At 45.0% G+C, this 19,867-nt stretch overlaps 1 protein-coding gene across 2 annotated transcripts in view; it reads right to left on the bottom strand.

Moving 5' to 3' along the window:
• The window catches only part of KIAA1549L (KIAA1549 like), a gene marked incomplete at both ends in the record, with an annotated part of 287,743 nt that overhangs the window by 20,737 nt on the left and 247,139 nt on the right, over positions 1-19,867 (bottom strand). For both annotated transcript variants that reach the window (XM_081241354.1, XM_081241355.1), the window contains one exon: positions 7,532-7,882. In XM_081241354.1, the coding sequence (XP_081097480.1) occupies positions 7,532-7,882 (351 nt within the window). The remainder of the gene's footprint in view (positions 1-7,531; positions 7,883-19,867) is intronic.

Raw genomic sequence — 19,867 nt, 5'->3', positions numbered from 1 at the left:
AGAATGAGCCCGGGTGAGAGACCCACTGTGTGGTGGACCCTCCTTGTGCATGTGCATCCTTCCAGAGGGGGAATCTGATGAAGATCAACCTCAAGGGGTAGCACTAGAGGGGTGAGAAGTCAAAGGGGCAGGCTGCAGCCGGAGGAACAGGTCAGGGTTCTCAGGCTTTGCACTGGTCGGGGCATGAGGAACAACAGGCCAAAGCCCCCCACCCTCATTGGAGGCCCTTGTCCTGTGACAGCAAGTCAGCCTCAGGTCAGAGCGAATGTGCCAATCTTTCCAGTCCTGCTGACAATGCTGGGTTCCACTGCCAGGTGCCCCTTCCACCGCACTGTGCTGACCCTGCGAGTACTGCTCCGGGCACAACAAGTGTCTAAGTCTGCATGCAGCTACAAATAACTTTACATCCTGGTGCACAAAGTAGAATCTTCCAGCAGATAGCTCTTATTTAGTTGAAAGCAGAGGGCACTGTAATTGAAGACTGACCCCATGGTGCAAACTCAGTGCTTATCTTGACCTGTCAGTTCACCAGGAGTCACTGATGGAGCAACACTGAGGCTTCCAGGCCCTGGGAATCATAGAAGATTCAAGCTGGAAAGAGCAGGAGACCACACCTCTTACCTTAACACAGAGAGATATGGAAGCCCAGACAGGTGAACTGACTTGTTCAAAATCACATAGCCAGTTAAGGGTGCTATCGCACAATTCTGAGCTAAGGGTGGTGTGATGCAGAGGGCAGGGGTTTGGAGTCAGACAAAACTGGATCTGATTCACTTTGTTGTACAGCAGAAACTAACACAACACTGTAAAACAACTATACTCCAATTTAAAAAAAGCAAAAACAAACAAACAAAAAACTGGAGTTGAATCCTGGCTTGATCTTTACCAGCTGCTTGACCTCGAGTAACTTACCTTCTCTGTGTCTGTTTTCTCAGTAGGTGATGAAAGTAACAGAATCACACCCCCATTTCAAAGGCTGTTTAGAAGACTCATTTTATATGTTAATATGACATTTGGCACATAGTAGGTACTCAATAAATGACATTCTCTTCCTTTTGAGACAAGATAATATTTTGATATAGTAATTGTAGTAACCAAGACTTTGCCACCACGGTTCCTTGAATCCAGGGCCCTTCCCCTGCCCCAAGCAGTGAGGGCATCGCACCTTCCTGCCCCAGGGAAGGAAGGCTACCCCCACTAAAGATGGCCCAAGAGCCAGCTCTTACTGGCATTTCAGAAGTCCAAGCTACTGAATTGCAAGCATTTAGGATTCTGAATATCAAAAACCTGAGCCCTTAGAGCACTCAAGGCTGAAGGCTGATGCCAAAACAAGAGATTTGGAAGAAGTGAGGTACTTTTAAACCACTCTGCCCTCTAAACACCCTTAGGTTAGGAAGAAGAGCGCTTAGATGCTGACGGGTCTGGAGAAGCGCCTCAATCTGGGAGCACAGGGGGATGGGGAGGTGAGGAGAGAATAAATATAAGGAAGATGCTAGAGAGGGGAGAGGGGCAAGGGTGTGTGTGTGTGCGCGCGCGCACACGCGCGTGCATGTGAAAGAGACAGAGAGGGGGAGAGGGGAGAGGCAGAGAGAGAGGGAGAGAGAAGGCTCAAGCACGGGAGGAGGGGAAGGAGGGATCTGGAGAGAGCTTGTAAGCAGGAGGACCAGAATACAGCTGTGCTCTACCTGGACTAACACCTGCAGACTAGATGGAAACAAGCAGCTCTCTGGGACATCAGCCAGATGAGTAGTTAGATGAGAGCAAACTGGGACCAAGTACTGAAGCCTCCTCCCCACCCTGACCATGCTTTGCACCATGTAGCTCCCCCTCCCCTCCCCTACCCCCCCCCCCCACACACTAAGCTTTAATCAGAGATGGGGAGGGAAACCCTGAACTGAGACTGAACTTCTGGCGCTGGAAGGTTACAGGAAAATAAACTGACATGTCTTGCACACCTGAGTTTGTGAGCTGAGCTACATACTCCTCTCCTCCCTCCCTCTCTCCCTTTCCACAATCTTCCTGTACAAACTGGTTTTTAGGGCTTCCCTGGTGGCGCAGTGGTTGAGAGTCCGCCTGCCGATGCAGGGGACACAGGTTCGTGCCCTGGTCCGGGAGGATCCCACATGCCGTGGAGCGGCTAGCCCCGTGAGCCATGGCCGCTGAGCCTGTGCGTCCGGAGCCTGTGCTCCACAACGGGAAAGGCCACAGCAGTGAGAGGCCCGCGTACCGCAAAAAAATAAATAAATAAAATAAACAAACTGGTTTTTACTCACTCAAATGATTAAGCTTAGAGGGGTATGCCTTTGCCAGACGCTGGGTACTCTGTCGGTTTTCAAGCGGGGCTTCCTTGGGGTAGTCCAAAGGCAAAGAGCCCCAGCGCAGGCTGTCCCAGGTAATACAGAGCGACCTACCTTCATGGACTCCTGGGAGCTGGGCAACGCTCCATTGTCTGGCTGCCAGCATAACTGATGCCGTCTTGGACCCGTTCAGTTCCTCCTGTCCTTCCACTGACCCTACCCAAGACTGTACTGCGTGGTAAATCACTTCTCTGCCATCAAGGGCTTTGTAGTTAATAGATATTATTTAATGACCATTAGGTCCAGGTGGCCTCTATGCTCTGTTACTCTCCAAACAATGATAAAGACCTTCATGATGTAGTCCCCGCACCCACAAGACTAATTACTCACCGTAAGTCTTGACGTAGGAATGCACTCCCTGTCTCCAAGCACGTACCCCCATACCCCAGGTTAGCTGTAGAATTGTCCCAGTGGCCCCTCTGTGGTGTGGAGTGCAGCCTGTGAATGCTTCTGGATCGCCATCCGCTCCATCCTACCCTGTATGTAAGTTACCCTATAATACACTGATCCATTGATTAAATGGAGCTACCTGCCTCATTTTTCAGTCTCCAGATACCTTCTCGGTTTGGTGGGTTCCCTTCATCCTTAAGCACCCATCAACACTGCTTGGGGTAGACCCTCTCCCGCTATTCCACCTTCAGCAAACTGTCAATGACTTTTGTGCAATAACTGACATTGAATTCCCATTCCCCCTCCCCCCTTCCTTTCCCGCCCCACCAAACTTGGCCAGATGGCAGCTCAGAACAGATTCAAATTTGATTTGGAGAAACACAAGAAATGCAACATTTCTTGAAGCCAAGTGTTGGGGTGGATGCAAACTCCTGCCTGGTATGCCTGCATATCTCATCATTAATGAAGGTTTCAGAAGGGGTTTTTTGGTTTTGTTTTGCTTTGTTTTTGAGGGGAGAGGAGGAAAACGGGCTGTAATATTCTCAATTCCATCCTTATGGAGATGTCTCTCCTACAAGGGGCAATGATAGGAATGGACAAAATCCCATCAAACTGGTTAAGCTTCCTTATAAGATCACACTCTGAAGTTTAGGAGATTTGAGTCCTCATCAGAGGCTAGGACATCCTCTGGCTCACCTGGCCAGAGGGTGGAAAGAGCATGGGCTTTGAACTTAGAGAGCCCTGAGTTCTAACCCCATTCTGCCCTTTAGAGCTGTGTCACCTTGGGCAAGGGTCTTCACTTCTCCAGGCCTCAGTTTCCCATGGAGTACACGGGGATAGTAATGTTGACTTCATAGGGTGGGTGTTAGATCAAAAAAGACAGTAGCACTTAGCTTAATGTCCTGTATAGGGCGGGAGCGCAAGAGAGGGCAGCTGGTATTGTGCTATTATTATTACTATTAGTTGCATCTGTAAGGCCTCTAGAGGGGAAGATTCTTTCACCCCATCCCTTTCTCGGAATCCCTGACACCAACAGGAAGGCTGTAGGATGTTTTCATTCCTCTTGGCACAGACTCATTACGGCTGCTAGCAAAATTGGATTGGTCATTAGGTGTCAAGTCCAATTTCCTCCCAGATTCAAGGGGTAAAATATGATCAAGGGTCTCCTGAACTGCAGGGCAGAAATCCCCAGCTGCCAGCAGTAACCTTCTCCACGATGTAAATGCCATCAGCCTGGCCGAGTGCATTGAGAACCACCAGCTTCCCACTATCCTACAGCAGAGCTCAGAATGTTTCCTTTTTGGAAGCTGAAAAGTAATCACAGTTATCATTCTAAATTGCCACCCTGTCCACTGATTTCCACATTATCATAGCACAGAGGGCTTGGCAAGAACTTGGGTTAAGAATCATCACTGCTACTGTGTATTGTTAGCCATTTCTCTTTTCGTTAAAACAAGGACCTCATTTTTTGTTGGCAAAAGGAAACCTTAATAACGAAAGAACTGCCTTTGATGTTGTTCAGTTTGACGGCCCATCTCTCTGCTGTGTTATTGCTCAGTCCATTCCCCTTTTTTGGTGGCTTCATTTTTTTTAAGTATATGATGCTAATGTTTCTGCCCTTCCTGGCACAACTGCCAACCCTGAATTATAACAAACAGAACCATCCAAGTTTTCATATTCCCACAATGACATTTTTAGATGGTTTTGTTAAATTGAGGCATATGGATGTGGGTTGTGGCATCTTCTTGCCTGTCATTGGAAGACTCAACCCAGCTATTTAAGTTTTTCTCTCTGAAACCCAGATCTCTTCACAGATTCCCAGAATCTGGCCTCCAGCTAGAGGGGCCCAGTCATTCTGGAGAATCATCTTTAAGCAGAAGTGAAGCTTCCCTGAGCACAGAGCATGCTCTTAAAAGAATGTAACAGAGTAGAAGGAGAAGAAGATATAATCTCAGAACTGTCAGGGAAAGGGAGATAACTAGTGGAACCCAGGGAAAAGAAGAGAATATTTTTATAACAATGACTACCATTTATCCAGTAATTTGATGTGCTAGGCTCCATATGAAGCACTCTGATTAATATCCGCTAACATGTGTTAGGTGCTTACTAAATGCCAGGACCGTGCTGAGCATTTTACACGAATTACCATCCCTTCCTCACTGCAGCCCTCTTCTCGCCACCATTCTATGGCTGAGGGATCTGAGACTCAGAGTTATGATCACTGGCTAACGTCATTCAGCTGGCGAGTGCCATTCCACTCTGGGCTGAGGGAAAATTCGGGGACACGGTTAATGTCTGGAATCAGGAAGAATGGGCCAACGACACTGAAGTCAGTGTGGATCAGTATAGAATGGATACAGGTAACTCTCCCCAGGGGACAGCCACTTTAAGAGGTAGGTATAAATGTGGTGAGATTAGAGTGTTTTCTAAATCTCAGTGAGAAAATCCCTTCTTTCCCCATAAAGAAGAGTACCAATTTAATGGGCAATTAGTTAAGAAAACTGTGATTGCGGAAACTGTAATACGACTATCATGGGAAAGTATTTTATTTATTTATTTATTTTTTTTTTTTAAATTTTTGTTCTGGAAAGTATTTTAAAGTAACAGATTTGCCAGGCTCAGTGAGCATTTTTCTAACTCTTTCTGAAAAAAGGATATTTGGAATCTCATCTGATGAGAGCATGGCCAGTGGTGGCCCCAGAGTTGCTGACACTCTTCTGGAAGGCAGGGTTTCTTGAACAGATTCAGAAAAGTTCCGTGATGGCAGAGGCAAACTCCTAATTCCTGAGATCTGGGCATTGCCCCAAAGTCTTCTATTTTAACTTAAACATTATATTAAGAATTTTGCATTTTATTCTACCCATATCTCAGAAAATGGGATGCAAAAAAAGATGTCCCACATTCACTCTATTTCCTTTATTGACTCTGCTCTCTGGGTTTGCGTATTACAGACCGAGGAAGATGACTCCAATACCAACCAGTTCTCCTTCTGATAATGTCGTACTTCCCCTGAATTGGCTTTTACTTAACGAAAGACCATTAACAGGAAAGACCAGGAAACGAGTATTCTGGCCCACCTGATCATTCAGCATCTCACTGCAGGTTTGTAAGTTAATATTCTTAATAATAAAGTAGTTTTTGTGAGTTTAATCAGCATGATCTGATCACCCTGGAGTGAACAGACAAAACAGAAATTCTGCACCTGCCGACTTAAGGACCAACCCTTGCAGTGATGATGACCGCACTCAAGCACAAGTGTCCCTGCCCCAAAGGCTCAGATTGAAATAAACTTTGGTCTCTCCTCACAGAGTTTTATCAACAGGGAAAGGCTGGGCCAGAGACTGACATTCCAAGAGAGAGCACCAACAGAAAGAGAGACTGAGGGGATTAGGAGAAGTGTGAAGGGGAGACATCTCAGGGACCTGGTCAGGAGGAATCTGGGGCAAAGAATAAGGAAATTCACAATAGTGTGTAGATTAGGTAGTTCCATAGCATAACAGCAGTTTATTAAGTGCCACTGTAGTGTGTGTGCTTTGGGGGGGTGGTGGTTGGAGTTATCAAAAGGCTCCACAAGCCCATAGGTATCCCCAATAGTCTACTGAAAATGAAAGAAATAATACGATGGAGAGACAATGGAACAGCACAAGGCAGGTTGAGAACATGGGCTCTGTCACCAGATGGCCTGGCTTTGGGTCCTGGCACTGCCCCTTCCTGGCTGTGTGACTTGAACAAGCTGTGTAACCTCAGTTTCCTCATCTGTAAAATAGGGATAAAACTAGTAAACCAGTATCTGTCTCAGAGGCTTGTAGTAAGGACTAAATAAATGAGTTAACATACACATGACACTTAGATCAGTACCTAGTAACAGTGAAGCACCCTATAAATGTTAGCTTTTATTGGGTAATTACATATCACAACGACAACTTATAAAGCTCTATTAACGAGTAACCCTTGGGGATAGGGCATGAAGTATTGCAAGGGTGGAATCTATACATATACAAAGCATTGCCTATTATGGTCTGTGGCTTATAAAACTACGTCTGTCTTTTTAAAAAGATATCTGTAGATGCTATGGTGATGAACTAATTATATGCAAACTAATTAAAGTGGTTGTTTAAATCATGGAAGCTTTTAGTCATTGGATGCTTTCTCAGATACTGAAGTACAGTTACTACTTAATGAGATAATCATGGCTGAAACTTCTATGGCATTTACTGGGTGCCTGGCATTTTTCTAGTACCTCATGTATATCAACTTGGGTAATCTTTACAACCACCCTAGGATATCAGTTATTTTTATCAGTTATATTTATGTTTACTTTACCTGTAGAAAATTTAAGTCTCCAAGTTACAAAGTCAGCTGGGATACAAAGTCAAGGCAACCGCCTCCAGAGCCTCTGCTGGGAGCCACCAGGCTCCCACCAGCCCCTAACATGGGGTTCTGCAACACGTTCTGACATTTAAACCAGGGCCTTTAAACGTGGGGTTGTAGAAAACAACCAGTGCATGAAGAGTGAGGTCAGCCCTTCACAGAAGGGATAAAAAAGGGAAGTCATTCTAAAACATATTACGGTCGGACATAAGGGCTTCCTGTGTGTCTGTGTCCACAGGACTAAAAGACTTAGGCTTGGATCCTGGGTGGAGGACGTGTGAAAGCCCAGCAAAGTTTGTTTCCAAATCCCAAGGTGGCTCATCAGGAAAGTCCCCGCTCTGAAACCCCTGTCGGAACACGCTGGCCGGGGCTGACCTGATGAGGGCAGGCACGCGGAGGGATGTCTGACTTACCGGCCGGGGCAGACTGTACTGGTACATTTCTGGGCGGTAGGTCGGCACCCACTGCACCCCAGCCCTGGGCCGCGTCATGGTCCCAGGAGCGCTGGTCACCACCTCGGAGTAGGGCAGGTGCTGGGCGGAGCCATAGGCCTCTGCGTGCCGGCCCTGGCCTGCGTGTCCTGCGGATGCCAGGCTGAAGGCCTCCTCCAGCAGCATGTGCATCTGTTGCCGGACCTCGTCGATGGAGGGCTGCGAGCTCAGCGTGGAGGTCTCCGAGTGGCCTTTCACCTGCCTCGACCGGGCGTAGCCCCGGGGCTCATTCACTCTGTCGATGTTGGTTTCCTCTATGATTTCAGGCTCAGTCTGTGGGACCAAACAAATGCCCATCGATTTGTTAATGAACTTTCCTTCCCATTAATGATGTCTGTAATTTACTCTAAAATGTTCTGTTTAGGCGCGTGTCATTAGGCCTTTGTGCTAATTTATATTAGACCCTAGGCGCCCTCTCCCAGCATTCACACTACAGGGGTAGTCAGCTAGCATTCTATCAGTGAGGCCACACTATCTATGTAAACACACACAACTATCTCTGTGAACTTCAGTTTTCTGGACCTTAAGGAATGCATCAGGCTTTGCTAATTCGCATAATGAGGATGAGAAATGGCTTTTCATTGATGACATTAGTGGTATCCTCTAAAACCTTTCAGAGACATTCTCCACCCTTAGGCCTTTTAGGTAAAAGAATCTAGAGCATCTTGTAGTCTACACCCCAGGGGCTGGTGTTCTAGACCATAGACTAACCCCCTAAATGGTCCTGTGCCCCAGCCATTGAGGGAATTGCTGGTTGCCTGATGCCAGTCATCAGAGAGAATAACAAAGCCAGACCTCAAAGCGTAGTGCCCCCTGAGTCAGGAGCTCTGGGGTCAGGGCCCAGCAATCGGTGCCTTAACAAGCCCTCCAGGAGATTCTGATGCCTGCTCAAGTTTGAGACCCACTGCTCTAGAATGTTCATCTGCCTTCTTCCAGTGAACTTTCCATTCGGGGAGCAGTTGCAGTACTCAGATGGGCAGAGAGCTAGGACTTGATCAGCTTCCAGAGCAGGCTGCCTGGACCGTCTTATGTTTGCCTGCTAATGAATGCTTATTTAATAAGTCTGCATGTGTGGCAGATTTTGGTCTGAGACTTGCTTTTGTGATAACGTGATAGTGAGGTTGCAGAGGCTAGTTAACCCACGTCCACTTCAAGTATGTCCATGGCTACCGCTATCTGCTAAAAGAACCTGAGGGTTCTGTGTGAATAAACTGGCATAGATCAGTTTGCCACCCTGCTCCCCATCCATGACACAAGAAACAGCTGTCACTTTAGGAAAGTTAGACAATACAGATAAGCAAGAGGGAAAAAAAATCAAAAAAGTCCATTTACATTTGGCGTAGTTATTCCATTCCTAAACCTATCTGATTTTGTGTGTACACTCCTCTTCCGTGCACACATGCCCCTTTAAAAAGATTGATGTATTTATATCCTGGTTCTGGGTGCTTATAATTATTTTACATAGAGTGAATATTTTCCTACCTGGGTTTCACAGCTTAACTGCTGTGTGACTTAGAGCAATGTCTTAGCTTAGGTTGCCCCAAAAAGCAGAACCTGAGACGTACATTTATATACTGATAATTCATTTTGGAAGAGAATTCCTGGGGAATGGGGGCCTAGAATGAGTAAACTGGGGAAGGAAGAAAAGCCAGTCAAGGGTGCGGTACTGAGTTAATGATTGCTGTGGGCCACAGAGGCTTAATCCCTCTGGGGGCCAACGAGGAATGAGTCAATGACCCTCCAGAGACTGTCCTTGCACTCTGAGATCTGTGCAGGAGCCAGGTGGGCAGAATGGGGTCCCACAGGTGTCCCACAGAATAGTGCAGAGAAGCCTCGGGCAAAGCCAAGAGATGAGGAACTGTTAGGGTAACACAGTCAAGCTGCTACCGTGCAGGGCGGATGCTTCTGCAATGACCAGCTCTAAAAGACGATCCAAGAGGTAAAAGGGCAGAAAAGATGTTCCAACCAGGAGAGTTACTTAACTTTATGATGTTTCAGTTTCCTCATCTGTAAAATGAGGATAATAATAAGACCTGCCTCAAAAGGTTTTATAAGGACTGAACAAGATGATAGAGGTAGTTTAGAACAGCAGCACATGGTAAAAACACAGTAATAGTAGCTTTTGTCGTTATCATAATTGTCATTATTATTACTTTTATTCATTCAACCACACGTTATTTCTCACGGATAAAGCACTCGAACATATAGGAATGAGCACAGCAAGAAAATGTCATCAGGGAACCCATTCATTAAAGGGACCCCTTCCCTCCTTAAAATCTAGATGTGGGGCTTCCCTGGTGGCGCAGTGGTTGAGAGTCTGCCTGCCGATGCAGGGGACACGGGTTCGTGCCCCGGTCTGGGAAGATCCCACATGCCGCGGAGCGGCTGGGACCGTGAGCCATGGCCGCTGAGCCTGCGTGTCCGGAGCCTGTGCTCCGCAACGGGAGAGGCCACAACAGTGAGAGGCCCGCGTACCGCCAAAAAAAAAAAAAAAAAAAAAAAAAAATCTAGATGTGGAAGGTCAGAACTACATTATTTTTCATGTTTTAAACATTTATGTACTTTTCTTTGGTATTAATACACATGCACTAGAGAAGAAATAAAAAATACAGAAAGCATGAAAAAGAAATTAAACATTTCCTGTAATCTTATCACACAGAATTAGGGCTTGGCTATAGTTCAAGATCAAAAGACAAGATTCTCTGTGGACCTGCAAGTCTAGATTTATCAACGTACATCAACAGTAATTCAGAATACTATTTTTATATTAACGCATGCAAGAACAGATTATGGAGTGCAAAATTACTTTCATAATAATAAACAAGAACTCAAAGACATTTCATGCCTGGATGTATGCCCCCAGACCCTGGGCTGGGGACGCCCCGGGGCCCTTATGCATCGGGGTTCTTTAGGGAAAGGCTTGAAATCGCTCTCCAGGAAACGTGCTCCCAGTGATACCTTCTAGGGTAGTGAATGCAATTTCTGAAAAAAATTTTCTTACAACGCTTAGAACATTCTGAATGGAATTTCAGAGCCGGAAGGGACTTTAGGAGACCATTTAATTCAAGCCCCATTTTACGGATGAGAAACTCAAGGCCAGAGCGGTTAAGTGACTTACCCAATGTCCACCAGAGGTGGCAATGGCAGAGCCTTGCTCTCCCAGCTCCTGTCCCTTGCACATCTTGCCGCACCCCATTACCTCTCACAGTTCCCTGGCAATGCTGGTTGCTACCCACACAGGGCCCTTCCTCCTCGCATCCCCAGTCTCCTGGATGAATAATGGATGCTTAGTGCTAAACCACTCCCAGGTGGAAGATTAATGGTGCTGAGGACGGCTGTGATATTTCCCACACCTGAGCTGGGCTATGCATTTCCAGTCATACTGTTGGATCGATTATCATGTGAATTTATAGTTGTGACTTCAGCAGGGCACAAATATATTTCTTAGCAACAACTTCCTACTCACCCATTCTCCCAGGAGCCCTGGGGTGGGGCTGTACTGAGTTCAGGGAGGGGTTCTCTGAGTAAGGCTCAGGGAAGATACTATCTTGGCTGGGGAGGTGGAGACATTCTCCAGAATCCCATTGCATCTACCCCGTAACACCCCAATGCAAATCAACCTGCGCTTCCCCCCTGCCCCGAGTTTTCATTTTGCGTGGGCAGGGGTCTCCCTTTAACTGGAGGGCCAGAGTCATAACCCAAGTATGACCTCAACAGGTTGGTGCTAAAGAATTCCTCTCTTCCCACTCTTCTCACTTGCTTTTTTAGCCTCCTGATATCTATAGATGGAAAAACATGAGCTCGCATTATATCCTGGGATTTCCCCTCTTCACACTTGATTTGCTTATTTAATCTTGAGCAAGTCTGGATGCTCTCTGAGCCCATTTCACTTGTCGCTCATGAACTTAGCACAAGACACTTGGCATTCAAGAAAGCTTTGTGAAATTGAACCAAAATAAAAAATTCTGTCAATTGCCCATGGAGTAGAAAGAACTTGAGGTTAAGATAAAGAGCCCTCATTCCCTAACAGATTTCCCCCAACACTGCAGAGCCACAGGCGAGCCACGTGAATTCCCTATGCCTCAGTCTCCTCACCTGAAAAATGGGAGTGTTAACCATGGTCTGGGGAAGTCCCTTCTGGTTCTCACATTTACTGTGAATGACGTTGATTTCTTGGATGCTATCTGCTCTAAGAGAGCCCAGATTCCTCCTACAATCGTTGTGCCTGGGGGGAATCTGATGTCCGCTCATAAGGGGAATCCCTCCCCACCCTCTGTATCACCTCCTTCCCTACCTCAAAATATCAATATATGAGTAGTGATAAGTTTGTTCTTTTACTTAACAGATAATCATCGATTTCAACCCCGTGCTTGGCCCTGGGTTGGGATCTGCAGATACAACAATAAATAAGATAGTGTCCCAGCCCTCAAAGAGCTCCCAGTCTATAGAAGGAGACACATAACAACAACAACAGTAGTAACAGCAGCTAACATTTACTAATAGCTTATGTGCTAGACACTGTTATAAGTGCTTTATATAGATCCATTTTTTCCTTACAGTAATCTATGAGGCAACAACTATGCCTATCCTTATTTTACAGATGAAGACATTGAGGCATTGAAAGATCAACTATGTTGCCCATAATTGATGGAGCTGCATTTTGAACCCAGAGAGCCTGATTCCCAGCACCCAAGCTCTTACTCACCACGTACATAAATAGGTCCATTACCGTACCACAGATATTGGCTCTGGCAGAGGGACAAACAGATATCTGTGACCAGAAGGACAGACTATAAAATAATAATTGAGAAAATCTACCTTACTGATTACTATAAGCAAATATCAAGTGCTTAGAAGAGGGTCTGGCAGACACTCCCATATTATCTCCTCCTCCCCACAGGCTGGGGGTTCCTTGAAGGCTGGGTCAGTGTCTTTTTGTTATATCCACAGCCTCCAATTCAGAGCTTAGCCCAAAGCTGAAACCACTAATTGCCTGTTAAGCAAAAGAACTGAACAGAGCAGGTGCTCAAAGTTACCTGAGGACCTGTGATATGCTAGCCCTGTGCTGGGTTTTCCACCTGTGGTCCCTCACCAATCCCTGAGGGCCGTATGGCTGTACCCATTTTCCAGTTAAGGCGTATGTGTCAACTGGCCTAACCTGCTCCCAGTCCTTCTTCCTAACTTGTACAATTTTGAAAATACCTTTTGCTTTTATTTGACAAAAAGAGGGAGACAGGCACAAAGACACATCTCCCAGTGTTGACTGATGGCTGGCTTGGGTACAAATGTCAGTGGAATATCTGGGACAGAGAATATATTTTTAAACCTCCTTAACTTGGAGCTTATCATACTAGCCTCTCCAACCTCATACTCCAGAGAAGCACTGGGGAACTTTTTTTTTAAATGATTTTTATAAATTGATCAAGATATACTTCAATAAAAATTCTAAAAAGTTAATCAGGGAATGTCTGCTCCTGGTAGAAAATTAGAAAACACAGATAAGCAAAAGGAAGAAAATTAAAATCCATTCTAATCTTACCACCAGAGATAACTAATGTTAACATTCTGACCTTTGTGCATGCCCTTCCAGATGTTTTCTATGCATATGAGATAAGCTGAAGATTATGAATGGTGGCACATTACCGACACTCTCCTCTCTACTCCCCCACCTCACCCATCACCCCACCCCAGGCAGCTACAAAGAATGCTGACTTGGCCCACGTCAGTTTCTCCCTCCTCCTCTTCCAAGGAGAGTTCACCACTTGCCACAAGATTCTCTGGCTTTTGTGATGGAGAACAGGAAGTGGGGGAGGGCAATGAGGCAGAAGGGGAGTGGGCGGCAGGATTTTTTTAGTGGGATTTTGGAGACAGATGCAAAAGCAGCAATAAAGCATGTGACTGGGAAAGGAATTAAGGAAGTTGAAAATGTATTATGGGCATTTCTTGTATCAATATATGAAAATATGAGTAAAGAAGTAGAAGTATTTAAAATCTACTTTTGTCAACATAATTCTTTTGAGTTTAGGTACTTTCTCAGAGCCATCTGGGTCATGATTTTATAAACAGAATAATCACACACATATATATTTTATAAATATATATAAGTTGAATGTCCCATTATATAAAAATCCTCCTATATATATGAATATATATGGATTTACATATATATATAATAGAATTATATATAATATTTGGAAATCTTTTATACAATATTACAAGTAAATATGTCAATAAAAATATGTATTTATAGGAAATAACCTTAAAAGAGTTCATAGCATACTGCTATATCGAGTTTTCAACCTACTTTTTAAATATTTAAATATTTATTTATTTATTTTAATTTATTTATTTTTGGCTACCTTGGGTCTTCGTTGCTGTGCGCAGGCTTTCTCTAGCTGCGGCGAGCGGGGGCTACTCTTCATTGCAGTGCGCAGGCTTCTCATTGTGGTGGCTTCTCTTGTTGCAGAGCATGGGCTCTAGGCGTGCAGTCTTCAGCCGTTGTGGCACATGGGCTCAGGAGTTGTGGCGCACGGGCTTAGTTGCTCCGCGGCATGTGGGATCTTCCCGGACTAGGGCTCGAACCCTTGTCCCCTGCACTGGCAGGTGGATTCTTAACCACTGCGCCACCAGGGAAGTCCCTTCAACCTATTTTTAACTATCCACTATTTTAGGTGGTTTCCCAATATTTTACCATAGAAACAAAGCTGAAATATGTATATTGTGATTAAAATTTCACATATAACCATAAATTTAGCCTTAGGTTAAATTCCTAGAAGTAGAATTACTGGGTTAGAGGAAACGCCCATATTTAAGATTTTGGATATTTATGGTGTTAAGTGAGCTAGGCTGAGACCTGGGAATCTTTGCTGCAGTGCTTGCACCTGGACAAACATCTCCAGCAACAGAATACAAAGAAATTATAAGGGACTAAAAATAACTGCACACATGTGAAGTTGGGGCAAATGATGAACAATAAGATACAAAAAGGACACAAACCATTTCTGAGGTGCCAGGAGCAAAAGCAGGGTCCTGCGGATGATCCCTGCACACGGGACCACCAACGGGGTGGGCAGGCCAACCTAAGCTACGCCTCCTGCCCGACCGATTGGATCCACCCTCACCCTCACCCCACTTAAGGAACCAGCTCATGCCCCCCACCTCAGGGCGTGAGCAAGGGCACGTGTTTCTTGTTCTCACGCCCTCCTGCTGTAGCACGAGTCCCAAGAAAGCCTTGCCTGAATTCCTAGTCTGGTCTCTTATCAATTTCTATTGAGTAAGGAGACCAAAGACCTGAGCTGGTAATCTAAGTATCCTCAGCAGCAAAGGCCACAGGAATTTAGAAGAAATTAAGGTCATTTCTTCTCCATACCTGAACACACGGGCCTCTGGGCTTGAGCTTTAGGGTGCCCACCGGACGGAGTAAACATCTGCGATCCTTTCAACGTTGTTTAAAAGAGCACACCTGTCTCGCACACCTAGGAATGCCCACAAAGTGGCTAAGCATTCATGTGCCTTCAGCTTCTCTTTGACACACCATGGGAAAAAACTTGAAGGAAATTATAGCCCTGCTAGGAACGCTAATTATCTTCTTTCTGGAAAATATTCCATCATGTTGCCTGGTCCTAGAACACATTCTGTAGCCCTAAGACTTCATCAAAATTAAAAACCAGCTTTTTTTTTTTATCAGACAATGAAAAGACAAGCCACCAACCAGGAGAAATATTAGGATTTGTATCCAAAACATAAGGAATTCCTACAAATAAATAACAAAATGACAACGTCATTTAAAAATTGGGCAAAAGGCTTGAATAGACACCTCATTAAGTAAGGTACATAAATGTTCAATAAATGTATGAAAGGGCTCAACGTCATGAGTAATTAGGGAAATTACATCACTTCACATTCACTGGAATGGCTAAAATTAAAAAGATTAATCACAAATGTTGGTGAGATTGAGGAGTAGGATTAGAACTGTCACGATGCTGATGGGAAGGTAAACAGCAGAAATAGTTTGTAAACCTGTTTGCAGTTTCTTAAAAAGTTAAACATACACCTATATTGGGACCCAGAAATTCCACTCCTACATCTTTATCCAAGATAAATAAAAACATCTTGTCTTAGTCTGCTCTGGCGGCTAGAATAAAATAACACAAACAGGGTGGGTTATAAACAACAGAAATTGATTTCTCATAGTCCTGGAGGTTGGAAGTCCAAGGGTGCCAGCGTGGCTGGGTGAGGGCCCTCTTCCAGGATGCACACTCCTCACTGTATCCTCACATAGAGGAAGGGGCGAGGTTGCTTTGGGGGAATCTCTTTTATAAGGGCGCTAATTCCATTCACGGATTCCACACTCATGACCTGCTCGCCTCCCCAAGGCCCCACCTCCTAATGCCAACATATGGGGGTCAGAATTTCAAAGCTTGAATTTTAGGGGGACACACACATTTAGACTACAGTACATATGTTCACAAAACATATATGTGAAAATGTTTACAGCAGTTTTTTTCTAGTAGCTCCAAACTGGAAACAACCCAAATGTCCAACAATAGGATGATGGATAAATAGTGGTATATTCATACAATGGAATAGTACTCAGTAACAAAAAAATGAACTACTGATACATGCAAAAACATTGATAAATTTTGAGCAAGAGAAGTCAGACACAAAAGAGTACATACTGAATAATTCCATTCAGATGAAGTTCAAGAACAGGTAAAACTATGATAGTAGATCAGAAAAGTGGTTGCTATTTGAGGTCGTGGTGGTAAAGACTGGCTGAAAGGAGAAATGAGGCAACTCTTCGGAGGTGATGAAAGTGTTCTACATTTTGATTGCACTGATGGTTACAAGGGTATACACATTTGTCAAAGCCCATCCAATTGTACACTAAAGACCCGTACACGTTATCATATATAAATTTGGCTTAATGAAACAAACAACATGGGTTGGCATCATAGCTGGTTTGATGGGGATGCTGGGAAGACCTCTCTGAAGAGGTGACATTTATGGAGACCTGAAGGAAAATGGGGTGGCCATGTGAAGATCATAGGAAAGCTTATGAAAAGTCATGAGATGGGAAAAAGCTTACAGTATTTGAGGAAGAGAAAAGTAACTGTTATGGGCTGAATTGTGTCCCCACCCTTACCCTGATCCCACGAATTCCTATGTTGAAGTCCTAACCATGACTGTATTTGGTGATAGGGTCTTTACAGAGATAAGTTAAAATGAGGTCATTAGAGTGGGCCCTAATTCAATATGACTGGCATCCTTATAGGAAGAGGAAATTTGGACACAGACATGTAAAGAGGGAAGGCAATGTGAAGACAGGGAGAAGACAACCAGCTAGAAGCCAAGGAGACAGACCTGGAACAGATCCTTCCCTCACAGCCCTCAGAAGGAAGTCACCTTGCCAACACCTTGATCTCAGGCCTCCAGCCTCCAGAACTGTGAGAAGATAAATGTCAGTTGTTTTAAGTCATCAGGTCTGTGGTACTTTGTGATGGCAGTCCGAGCTGACTAATAAATACATGGACCATGTGGCTGAAGCTCCAAGTGTCAGGAGATGTGGCTGGAGAGGCAGGCAGGGGCCAGATCCTGTAGGGTCTTGAAGGCCATGGTAAGAAGGCTGGACTGTCTTCAAAGGGCAATGGGAAAGTGTTGAAGAAATTTAAGCAGGGTTGAAATGTGATTGGAATTTATGGGAGGTCAGTTAGAAGGCTCTTGCAATAATCCAGGCCAGAAGAGATATGGCAGGGGCTTGGATTAGGGTGGTCATGGACAAAGACGATGCAGCTGAGTTCAAGATGCCTTTTGGAAGAGGGCTGATAGGACTTGCAGATAGTGACATGTGGGGATATAGGGAAGGAGTCAGAGCTGAGACCCTTTACCAAGAAAGGGCATCTTGCTACATGGTCTCCTTGATGTTCTCTGAGCTCCTCAAGCATGCATCTTCCTCTGGGCCCTTCAACTTGCTATACCTTCTGCCCAGAATGCTCTTCCCCTGGGGGTCAGCCTGGCTGGCTTCCTCACTTCAGGTCCCTGCTCAAAAGCCACTTCCCCAGAGAGCCCTACTTTGGTCAACCTATGAAGAGCACCTCCTGATATTCTATATTTTCTACGTTCTTCTATAGTCTATATTCAATATTCCATCGCCTTGCCCTGTTTATGTCCCTCCATAGCGTTTCTAACATTGTGCTGTATATCTATGGGCTTACATGTTTGTTATCTGTTCCCCTTGCTGGAATATAAGTGTCAGGAGGGCAGGGACTTTGTCATGTGTCCTGTTGCATCCCAGAATGGCAAATAGTAGAACTTTAATAAATGCTTATTGAATGAATGAATGAATGGATGGAAATTAATCCTAAAAGAAGCCTGGAGACTTTCTGCTCAAAAGTCTTTAACAGTAAAAGACAATTCCAACTGTCTAAAATGAATTAGGCAGTCTTATCTAGAATGGAATTGAAGAGGAAGGATGAAGGACTCTAGAAGCCATTTATTCTAGAATTTCTTGAGTTATGAGCCCCGAAGTGGACAGATGTCTTACAAGGTCATGCTTTCTAGGACACACAAGTGTGTGCAACAGCACTTTGCCCCACCCAGGCACTTCATTTCTGAAGCACAAAAATTTGAAGGTTCTCTCTAAAATTTGCCCCAGAGCCCTGATTGTCAACTCAGTGCCAATCACAGCTCTATCTAACATGGAGAACAGATTCTGAGCAAATTCTGCATCTTCACAGCAAGAGCCCCAAGATCAAGTGTGGGTTTCAGCAAGATACATCTCTGGGCCATATGGCCATGATGAACTGATCTGGCTCCATGACCATCTTTCTCTCCACCAACAGGGTCCCTTGGGCAACACAAAACTACTGCTTCTCTCCGTTCAATGTCTGCTCTGGCTGTTACAACCCCATTGCAAGTGCTGCTTGTCACTGAGTAAGCAGAGACATTTACAAAGCCACTTGTGGAAACCAAAGGTCAGGAGGTTTTCACTTCCCCTGTGAGGAGAAGAGCTATCACGACACAGGGTCAGCTTCCTCCTGAGCCTACATCTCAAAACGTTCTCTGACAATAGAGGGAGATTGGTATCCCTCAGAACAGGTAGGGGGGTTCAAAATAATGGTTAATGATTTCTCTTCTGCAACAGGTTGTACGAAAAGAATTTGTTAAAAATCTCAGCAAAATTTCAAGTTTCACTCTGATTGCCTTCCAAAGGATGACCCACAATCACTTCCAAGCTACAGGGACATGAAAATAGCATGCTATTGCTGTCTCAGGTGAGTAGAAAAAACCTTACAGGGTCTCTCATAGATTTCTAAAGAAGAGGGACATTCTTTTTCTTTCTCATCTTCCAAAGAGTGACCCATAATTACACTGAAATTATGGGAATGGACAATAAAGGGTAAAAGAAGGTGTCCAATGTCCTCAGCAAATGGACAAGTCTCAGCTTTACTCACTGCTCCCAAAGCAAAACATCTTCATCCTGAAGCAGGAGTCTCAGGAACCGGCCCCATCCTCTTGTCTTTCTCCCCATGACCTGCTGCCCTCCACAGAGCAGGGGAAATTCAATTACTGAGCAAGTCACATTTACCAAGTTATAACCACTGGCAACCCCGGGTTTGGCAAAGCGTGCTCTTAGAGGTCACCTTTGGAGGTCTGGCCTGTGTCGGGGCAACGGGGGGAAGGTCTCAGGCACCCTTTACAAAGCCCTTCTCCAGCCCCATCATGCTGGAGAAAGGCACTCTTTGAGGAATACAATCCTCTCTTTAGTGTGTACAATTCTGATCACCATGTGTGAGTTTTTCCCCACACATCCAGTTCCTCGACATGAGCTAGGCATCCTACAGTTCAACTCAATTCTGATTCTACCTGGAGAAAGCATCAGATTCCACAGGTTAAGAGCTCAGCTCCACCAGACTGCCCTCCACCCCACCCCACCAACCGCTTCAGATGCCAGTCGCAAGTCCAGGTTGTCACCTGTGCTTCTGACCAATCAGCTATAGATGGGAGGTTCCAACGACTCCCTCCTCAGGTTCAGCTGTAATGGCTCAGAGAACTCAGAGAAACATTTTATGTACTAGATTTCTGGGTTATTATTAAAAGATATAAATCAGGAACAGCCAGATGGAAGGGAGGCATAGGGCAAGTTATGGGGAAGGGCAAGGAGTTTCCACGCTCTCTGAGGGTGCCACTCTCCCCAGTCTCCACGTGTTCACCAACCCGGAAGCTCTCCGAACCCAGTCCTTTTAGGTTTTTAATGGA

Source organism: Mesoplodon bidens (assembly GCF_964165515.1).
Source record: "Mesoplodon bidens genome assembly, chromosome: 7".
NCBI classification, from domain to species: Eukaryota; Metazoa; Chordata; class Mammalia; order Artiodactyla; family Ziphiidae; genus Mesoplodon; species Mesoplodon bidens.
The sequence above is the reverse complement of the archived record's forward strand: the minus strand, read 5'-3'. Positions and strand labels throughout refer to the sequence as shown.